We start from the raw sequence: 10376 nt of genomic DNA, 5'->3' as shown, positions 1-10376 counted from the left end.
GCTTCAGTGGATCTGTATCTGTTTCCCAAAACACACTCCAAACAGGCTCAAGAGATTTGTGACTCAAATAAAGGTGTATTTCCTGTGGAGGGTGGGTGCGGTTAATGGGTGTGGTGGTCTGTTCATGTACGTCCTCATGTACAATAAAAACGAGCTCCTATCTGAGATCGACGGTGCTATTCCGTTTATCTACTGTAGGGGGCAATAGCAGGCTTTGCGACTGGTTGAGATCTCCGGCTGACGTTTACAGTCCAGTTAAACTAAATCACTGAATAGCCCTCTACTTTCAGCGACCTATTTTTCCCATTTAACCTAAAAGAACGTACTGTCGCCCATTTCGACGCATATAAGACCAACCTACATATTACTTAGCCTTCCATGGTAATATCACCATGGCCAGATAGCATATGATTGATCTGTAATGTTTTTAAATATGTGGACCTAAAACCGCACAGTCCTATTCTTTGCATCGCTATGAAAAACCAGTAAGCATTCCCAGTAACGCTGTAATCATCCCCGTATGTCTTGTAGGCAGGTTGGAGGACATGGCCTGCGATTGACGCGTATGGCTCAGTATCGTATTGGCTTATTCAGCACAGGCTGCCGGTGCAGACTACATGTGTGCCTAACAGTCTGAGTCTGGGAGCGCACGGCACTGCCAGACTTCGTCCCTCATCCCGGCCGATTCCGATGAGGAATTTTAACACCTGATTTCAGCACCATGGTCAGCGCCACCGAGCGCGGAATGTGAGCGCACGCCGCGGTAGCTCAGTCTCATCGATCGGCAGAATTCATGGAGCCAAACGACGCGTTTCTTCAGATTTAGTGCTGGAGGTGTTTTAAATCGATCCGTTGGGGGTGATTCGCACGAGATTTGCTTTGGGAAGAAGCGGGATTTTGATATCAGGATGATTTCACGCTACAGACCGGTATGCACATTGTTCTTTTGTTAAAACGGTAGAGAATGCGGGCGCCATTTATGACACTTGTAGTTATTTTGAGACATACACGAGAATGCAGAATTTAATGTTTAAGGTCAGGTTTGTTTTAAATTCACTGTTTATTATTCATGTTTATCTGACAATAAAATTAGCCGAGATAACGGTTTGCTTTTGGAAGTCCAAAACTTTTCCCTCAAAGAGCACATTGTGACTGTCCTCCGGTGGCATTTTCACCCACTTGGCGTTTAATGATCACTTTAATGTTTATGGCAAAATAATAACGAATTCTCAAGTGTCTTTGGTTATTCGGATGTATTAATTCGGATGTTTAATCGATCGACCCACCATGCTCGAGTTAGAAGTTATCGGTTCTCAATCTTTGGTAATAATGTCTCCCAATACTGATGCGACCAGTAAAGCACTGACCTGAGATAAGACAAGCTCATTAATTTACTTCTGTTTGCACATTACTGCTTTCCTGGTCGTACTTGCGTTACAGGTTTGTGTGCATGCATCTGTGTGAAATAGTGAGAGAGAATCTCACAGCTCCAGGATTCTCCAGATGCTAGGTTTATAAATGACGCATGTTCATCCTTGACCCCTGACCCTTAATTCCCTATGCAGTATATCCCCTGAGCAAAGATCACGTCCAAAATCTCTAATTCTGACATCTTTCTCTTTCGTTCAGAGGAGAAATGTCATACGCCAGAATGAGAGGTTTTAGGCCTATGACATACAGGAAGTCTACTGTTGCTTTCAAGACATTTTTACAACATTTAAAAAGAATTTAAAGCCATAGGCATCTTTTATACATCAGTTGAAGACTTCTTTCAGACCATATAGCCTACTCCAGTGGCATAACTTTATAACAAACGATAAGCATAATTTCTGTATGTACCACCAAAGAAGTAGCCTACAAAGTGTTCCAGTTTTCTCCTGAAAAATGTCTTTATTAAATGTAAGAAGGGTGAAAGTGTTTAAAAAGGTGAACATTTCCAACCAGCTTGTTGGTAAATCATGTGCGTGGTGGTTCGCTTTCCACTGTCCAAAACCGTACGTGATGCTTCACTATTGAACGTGCTGCTAATGTTGGCATGTCTTTGGCATACTTTGGTATATCATATATATCGTCGCTTTGTTGTCAAGATCATTAGAGCCAAATCCTAATCAAGACTTGTTTGCTGGTGGCCGAAGTAAAATTTGAAGCTTACAAAATCTTACATGCAGTCAAACGCTTAGCTAGCTATATGACTAGCAACACACGGACTATAAAATACAGCGTTAAAGAAAATATATGAAGAACCGCGGCAGAAATGTGGTGGTCTGCTGACAGGAACCTTCTACCTTTCTACATCACACAGTGCTTATAGCGGGTGGGCTTTTAGTTTATCGAAGATAACCAGCTTACATGGCTTGGTGAAAAGTACGCGTTTCTGTTTTTCTTTGTCTGTTCGTTTTGTTTAATCGATGATGTTGAACATGGCCAAACATATTTATAAAAGATAAAATAAATGTAAGAAAAATAAAAATGCATCTAACTTGATGTGAAGATCCCACTAGCTAGTTAACATTAAGGTATGCTAACCCACAATCGCGCCCGTCTTCATGTGAATATTATTCTAACTGCCACGTGAGCCAACATAAATGTAAAAAATATTACAAGGCTAGGAATGCATTGATTAATATAGCTTAATTAGAGCATAAAAAGGTAGAAAGGAAAAGGAGACCATGTTGTCAACTTTGCCAGCCTAACTGTCCCTTCCCCGTGCACCTCGAATCGTACAGACATAAAGTTTACATAAGACATAAAGTTTACATCTGCTGCACAGACATAAAGTTGACATAAGCAAAGTTTACACTTAAAGTTGACATTAAAGTAGACATAAAGTTGACGCAAGCAGTAAAGTTTACATCCGCTGTACAGACATAAAGTTGACACAAGCAGTAAAGTTTACATCTGTTGTACAGGCATAAAGTGCAAGTCCTCTGTTGCTGTGTAGGCTGGCACATTTGGCTGTATTCCCCAGTCACAGATTAATGGAAAGTAATGCACTTCTCTGTTGATAAAGTGATTTGGTGAGGATGTTTTGGAAGCCAACATAGTGAAGAGGAATCCACAGATGTCCAAAATTAGTCCTATTTAGACGTTCAGATAGGAAAGCTGTATTGTACCTCTGAGTAATAAAAAAAGGGCCTGGACCATCCATGTATGATCTGTAAGTCTCTCCAATGTTGTGTATTTGCTGTAGAACTCCAGATTCTTGGTTTTTGTTCACCTCAGACATGCTCTCTTTTAGAGCTGTTTGTCTGCCTGATTTAGACCTGTTTTACTGCAGTTCATAAGTATCTGGACAGTTTTTTTTTTATTTTATTTTATTTTATTTTTTTGTTATTTTGGCTTTGTGCTCCACTGTTGTGGGATTGAAGTGAATAATTGCTGTTATGTTGAACTGTCAAACTTTCATTTGAGGCTAGGTACACTCAATATGTGTCACCATGTAGGAACCATGTAGCCCATCCTTTAGAGGTCCATAAATATTTGGACAATTGCAAGCCCAGTTTCTTTGCCGACTGTGTGTTAGTATAATAATTAACAGTCCGTAATAAGCATTGATTTTGGATGTGCAACTACACTTTCTTTGCTGTAGTGAGTACCAAACAACTGTTAAATACAGAAAAGCAAGACATCATGGAGAAGATAAATCAATAAATGAATCAATTACAGAAATTGGTGTGTCAACTGTTTTATATATATATCAGAATCGAATGATTGGTAAATTTTTAAGCAATAAGACTTCAGTGCTGATTTTAGCAAAGGTGACAACATAGAGAATATACCAAGAGCACTAACCGAGATGTAGGTATAGACCTATGCAAGAATTGTGCACTATTGCAATTTAGTTGGTTTACTACCAGATGCAAACCACTACTAAAAATCTCAAGAAAGAGAAGTACATCACAAATGTTGCAGAGTTCTGGACAAGGTCCTGTGGGCAGACGATGAAGCCTAGCTGCCAGTGTCAACTGCAGGGGGAGTTCCCACGCCATCCCAGTACTGCCAAAGCAAATGGAGCTTCAGAGACCCAGAGAGTGATATCTGACCAGGTGATTTCTCTTAGTGATGACGAAATGACTGAACTACAGGCCTGGCAGAGCGTCACCAGGGAAGCATTAGCTTTGCATCCATGACAAATCTGTTTAAAATTGCATCCATTTTTGTCCAGTTACTTTTGGAAACATGGGAAACAGGAGGTGAGTCCTGTATGGTTCACCTAATATATACATTTAAATTCCCTGAAATGTACCACAAATTGTGTTTATTCTTATACACAAGTTGTATAACTTCTCAGCCTGTTTTAAAATCCAGAAGGCTAAAGTATCCAGTCTAAAAAACAAAAATGGACAAAACAAAAAGTGTGTCGATTTGCAAACTGTTTATGGACAGTGTGTCCTGGGGACCAGTGTGTACTTTTCACAAGACAGACCTGATATCAAAATAACAAAGTAGGTCCCCTTATAAAGTAGGTTGGTGCAAAAAGCAAGTTTCAGATTACTAAATTATGTTGGACAATCTCACTGGTGAAAGCATTGTAGTTGCATATTATAGTTGTGCACAAATTCTGTTCTGTTTGCACACTTCACTGTGTTAGTGCAGGCAAGCAGACTTTTTGAAGGAGATGTTATTCAACCACTTAAATAAATGTCCCTTATGTCCCCATATGCACCAGACTATGTTTGTGTGTGTGTGTGTGTGTGTGTGTGTGTGTGTGTGTGTGTGATACTGTTCTGTGTGTCTGTGAGTTATGGGTGTTTTATGACACACTTTAGCACTGTGACTGTGTAGAGAAGAAGGGGTGATATTTAAGTGCCGGACAAGAAGTGAAAGGGAGAATCAAAAATCAAAAATGTATTTGTACAGCACTTTTTACAACAGTTGTTGTCACAAAGCAGCTTTACAAATGTCCCCAGTGAGCAAGCCAAGGGTGACAGTCCTATTTTTCTATCTGACAGGGAGTTCTGAAATTGATGATTGCTGTGACATTATCTCTACATTACTATAAGCATGACCTCATCTTCAAAAATATTCTGAAAGGCTAAATAAATGTCTATGATCATTTGTTTGATTAAGATATTGGAAATATACCTGTCTTTGTGTCAGAGCCTTTTTTGGCTCTGTTGTTTTGATGTGCTGTCTCCTGCATGTCCTAGTTACAAAGCTAATGTATTCAGCTAGCTGCTTGCTTCATGAGCAGAAAAAGACAGCTTTGGAAGATTTTCCACTCAAACCAGTAGTCATGCGTGATCTGTCATGTCAGACACGTATCTCACCATGATGAAAAGCTTTCTGATGCTGCTGCGTTTTTTTTACCCTCCTCCCCCATCTCTCTCTCTCTCTCTCTCTCTCTCTCTCTCTCTCTCCCACACACCAGTCCTCCCTGTGATGCAAACACGCACAGTTAACACCCACACTGTGACGTGCAGATCTTCTCTCCCAAGGTCAGCCCTGAGCTCTCAGTTCACCGGAGCAGAGATTGCTGCTTGCGTTAGCCGGCGACCTCTTCTGCATGCGCGTGCATTTGCGTGTCAGCGTGCATGCTTTCCCGGAGCCGAGATGCTTCAATTTTTTCCCTTTCCTTCTGGCGCTGAGCTGAGGTGGCTATTAACAGGATGCCTCTGAGCCACAGCAGTGGTGGTGGACTCCGACGCAGGAATCCCTCAGCGAGCCAGCAGCAGCGTAGCGGACAGGACCGCGGGCAGGACGGGACCCGCCGCCATCTGACTCGTCTCCACCTGCAGCGAGGATGTGACTGTGCTGCGCGTTGACGGCCTCTCTTCTGGTTTCTCCCCTCTGTCCTGCACCATTCCTGCAGACCCTGAGCTCCACCATGTCCCTGTCCTTCTGCGGCAGCGAAAACAACTCGGCTGCCTACAACGTGGACAGCGGCGTGCTGAACAACGGCTGCTTCCTGGATGCCCTCACCGTGGTGCCCCACGTTTTCCTGCTCTTCATCACCTTCCCCATCCTCTTCATCGGTGAGTGTCTGGGACAGGTGAGCGCCAGGGGAAACATGGCAGCTCACTGTATCACATCGTCATGGGAGAAGGCTTGCGGTTATACTGTTATGCATCACGAAACAGCTGACTGCAGTCACTGCGTGTAGTCTGCTGCTGTCCCAGATACCTGATTAGTGGAAGTTTGCCTTGATAATGCATGGTGCTTTTACTGATGTCAGAGAAGACGCAGGACATGCTGCAGTCATGATTTCTCTGAAGGTAGAATTGCATACAGGCCTGGCGAGGATCCTCTTGGCTGAAGGTTTAGGATTGCGAGCACAAAAGTGATTTTGTAGGGATGGAAGTAAGCAGAGGCATATTCTGCATTCTGAGAGCACAAACGTGACCTTAGCAGGGGAATGGAGCTGGAGGCATGCATCTGTTGGGGAGGGGGCGTGAGTTACAGTCCGAGTCACAGCATAGGGGCAGACACTGTGTGCCCCAGTATCGGTCTGTCTCAAACTCCAGGCTTCTGATTTACTTATTAATGTCAGGGCACCTTATTTAGTAATCACTGTGAATTACTGCACTCACAAAATATGAATGGGACATAGTTACAAAGGTAAGGAATGAAAATCTGTATCCACAGGTTACTCTTTGGAGTGTAAGAGGTTAATAAATAATTAGGATTGGCCATGAAATCTTTACCTTGATGATAAACAAAACAAAACATAGCCAGCCATTTCAGCTATCCAGACTAGATTTGAAGTGACGAGGGACTGTATATATGACTGAGGTTAGCGGGAGCTCTTGGGGCCACTAAGCCATTAGTCCACATGAGAGCAGGAAGAGTTGGAGTTGCACAGATGGATGGATTGTACACATGGAGCTGGAGGCGGTGAATTGTTTTCTCAGATGAAACTCCTCCCCTCACCGGGAAGTGCTCCAGGTTTTCCCATTAGCATAATGTGATTGGCAAATAAGTGGCCTTGGCTGCAAAGCAAAGCATCGCCGAATTGGACAGCGGCCGACGTGGAGCGGCTCTCCTCCCTTCTGGGAGCACCGCCGGCCCGCCGCTAGCGAAATCTGCAGCGCGAAGCACAGGTCAGGAACCCAGTACAAACGTTTGATACAGATCTGACGCAGCTGTTCTAGAGTCAGCCCAACATTTCTGCACCTGTGAGGAGCTCCAGCCTGTGGTGGTGAGAAAGAAGGGCGTTAGTCATGCGCTGTGCTTCTGTTTGCAGGATGGGGCAGCCAGAGCTCCAAGGTTCACATCCATCACAGCACCTGGCTGCATTTCCCTGGACACAACCTTCGATGGGTCCTTACCTTCATCCTCCTCTTTGTGCTGGTGTGTGAGATTGCCGAGGGCATCGTGTCTGATGGGTGGGTTGTGGCCCTCTTTACTGTGAAGGAAAGATTAAGTCTCAGGCTGTGCTTTAAGCTCCAAATATCCCATAGAATGCAGCCCCCATGCACACTTTTCAAATGAGTTATTTAACTTAAAACTCAGCATCGCTTAGTGTTTCATTGAAGTGGCAAGAATCAGGCTAGTCAGTGGGTCTAAATTCTGTAGACCTGTGACAGCAGTTTGTCTGACACACTGACTAAGTCCTGATTTATTGCTGAGTGTTCATTATGACCTAAAGCCATGCTGTAGGGTTTTTGTTTGCTTGTTTGTTTTCGTTGTGTTTTCGTTTATTACATTTTCCAAAAGAAGAATGTATGGCATTGGTATCTTAGTAGTTAAGCTACTTGACTTGTAATCAGAAGGTTGCTGGTTCAAGCCCCACAGCTGCCAACTTTCCACTGTTGGGGCCCCTGAGCAAGGCCCTTAACCCTCAATCTGTACTCAGTCATAATTTTAAGTTGCTTTGGATAAAAGTGTCAGCTAGTTTTCCTTTGGGCATTTACAGTATGTTCTAACCACAACATCGCCTCTCGTTCTCCCTCTTTCCTTCTCTATCTTACACACTCTCTCTTTTACAGGTTCACTCAGTCTCTGCATCTACACCTGTACATGCCTGCATGCCTGGCGTTCATGGCCGCCATCACGTCCATCGTCTACTACCATAACATAGAGACGTCCAACTTTCCCAAGCTCCTGCTGAGTATGTGCAGATCCTTCAGGCCAGTCACACACATCATCCACACAACCACACACTACTGGGCAAGCAAAACTGCAGGCCGCTAGTCCTCTTTTCAGACACTCAAACGTTTGGAAAGACTTTTCATTGTCACCTTTGGTACTGATTTCATTGACTAATATAATTTTGGTTTTAATGACATTTAAGGGGAACCTTTGGGTAGGGCTCAGCAATAGAACAGTTCAATTCCTGGCAGCTGTGGGCTATCCATATGGCAATGATACTTCAAACAGCTGCAAGTCAAATAAATATATCCAAACACTGTAATTACCTGGGGTTTATGCAATTAAAAGGGATATTATCAGCAGTCCAAAGGTCTCCATGGTAGCAGGTCTTGCTCATGCTTTTGGTTCCATGGCCATCTGACATGACACAACTACAGCTGCAGTATCTCCAATAGGCCATGGAAGATACACTGTTTTGGTGTGCAAAAAACTGCATTGCAGTATGTAAGATTAACAGTTACTCTGTTGTTCTACAGTGTTTTTCCATTTTACATATTCTTCACTTGACATAATGACATAATGCTTTGTCATCCTTATTACCTGTGTAAATCTTCTTCAATCGCTATAGGTCAAAGGTCGTGAAAGAAAAAAAATGAAAGCGTTTTAAGTTTTTTTTGACTGGAGGTTGTTAGCGTGTGTCTGGGGCAGCATAATAACATGTGTTACTACTGTTCCCCTCTAATTAGAGGAGAACACAACATCTGAATTATTGCTGTTACAGAGAGTTTTAATAACACAGCTGGCTCATTGCTCTCTGTTGTTACTTTTTTTCAAAGATAACATGGATTTCCTAATATGAAGAACTGCAGTAATCTTTGTTTATGGTCTGTCCCACAGCATTGCTCATTTACTGGATCTTGGCATTTATCACAAAGACCATCAAGTTTGCCAAGTACACAGAGCATGGCATTGGCCCGAGACAGCTGCGCTTCTGTCTGACGGGCCTCCTGGTCGCGCTCTACGGCCTGCTCCTGGCACTGGAGATCAACGTGATCCTGGGGAGGGTAAGATCCGTGCCAGGTCTGTGCGGCCCTGTGCGGGCTGTCCCTCAACAAAACATCTGCTACGTTCATTGCTATGTTGTGGTTTGTATAGTTACCTTGGAAGGCAGCAGAAGTGAAAATGATTGCTTGTACTTTTCTGTAGAAATATAATATTGGTTTACTACAATTATATAAATAATAAATCAGTCTTGATTGATTATACCGTCTGTTTTAATTGCAGTTCATAGGCAGAGTCACAGTCAAAACATTATTACTGTGAACAGGAAGCCCAAAACATGTGCTTCTCTGCCTAAACCTGGACTTTGCTTTTATTGGTTCAAGCTGGTAGGATCGATTCCCTCCTGCTCCTTTGCTGTAGTCTGCGTTCAGCTCGAAATGGTGGCCGCACTCATTCAGAGACCCGTGAAGACTAGAAGATGTTATTCTGCAGCTCTGAGAGGCGTGTAAAGTGTCTTTGATTCCAGCTTAGTGCTTTTTTTTTTCAATGCCGACCTTCTGTGGGAATTACGACCTTTTTTCCGTTGATGAGACATTCTACATCCTGTCCTTGTCTCTACCACAGCTCTAGTACAGGGGTCATATATCAGTGAGAAAGTTTGTGCTGGTGCTGCACGTTCAATCGTGGGGTCACACCCCCACCCGCCCACCCTCACATGCCTCAGGGCTTAGCAACACGCCGCAGGCCGCTCCTATGTCTCGCCTGGGCTGAAGCGGCTTTGTCTCAGCGCGCGACTCGTGTAATCAGGGCAAAGCGCTCTATTACATTTGGGACGTGGTTGTTGATGGTGACAGTGATGAGGCAGAGGCCAACACCGTGAGGCTTCGATTGGTGTTTTGATCTCAGTGTAAAAGAAAAAAATAAGATGCAAAGATTGTCATGGTTGGATGATACTTCTGTTATTATTGCAGCAGGTTGCCAGTGATATGCAGAAACAATGTTAACACTGGGGTCTTATCTGGAGTGTGAGTGTGTGTGTGTTTGTATGTGGGTGGGTGTGTGTGTATACTTGCGTGTGTTTGTTCATAGAAATTCCTTTGATCCTTCCCCAGAGTGTCTTTCAAAGCGCCAGTCTGGTTCCAGTTGGGCGGACACACTGTGTGTGTTTACACTGAACGCTCAGTCCTTGCGCATCTGTGTGCTCTCGAAGAGCAATCAGGCCTCTCTGCTTTTCATCAACATCTTTTTGGTTTTTCCACATCGGCTCCCTCATTGCCCCAATACTTTTCCTGATTGCTCATTGCACTGATGAGTACAGGCCACTTCTGAAGAGTTTTCCCCAA

The 10376-nt window shown here is 43.5% G+C and overlaps 1 protein-coding gene across 8 annotated transcripts in view; it reads left to right on the top strand.

Moving 5' to 3' along the window:
- The first annotated feature begins 323 nt into the window (after positions 1–323).
- The window catches only part of abcc8 (ATP-binding cassette, sub-family C (CFTR/MRP), member 8), a 38876-nt gene continuing 28823 nt past the window's right edge, over positions 324–10376 (top strand). For 3 of the 8 annotated variants that reach the window (XM_027015180.3, XM_027015179.3, XM_027015177.3), the window contains exons 1-5: positions 508–929; positions 5813–5975; positions 7184–7325; positions 7929–8050; positions 8929–9095. In XM_027015180.3, the coding sequence (XP_026870981.1) occupies positions 909–929; positions 5813–5975; positions 7184–7325; positions 7929–8050; positions 8929–9095 (615 nt within the window). In that variant the 5' untranslated portion in view covers positions 508–908. Of the gene's footprint in view, positions 930–5421; positions 5976–7183; positions 7326–7928; positions 8051–8928; positions 9096–10376 lie in introns of those variants that run through there. The other 5 variants (XM_081711819.1, XR_014123056.1, XM_081711817.1 and 2 more) reach the window with 5 other exon arrangements.

The sequence above is a fragment of the Electrophorus electricus genome, chromosome 4, assembly GCF_041902795.1.
Source record: "Electrophorus electricus isolate QZ-2024a chromosome 4, ASM4190279v1, whole genome shotgun sequence".
Taxonomy (NCBI): Eukaryota; Metazoa; Chordata; class Actinopteri; order Gymnotiformes; family Gymnotidae; genus Electrophorus; species Electrophorus electricus.
Note: the sequence above shows the minus strand (reverse complement) of the source record. Positions and strands in the feature narration are given on the sequence as shown.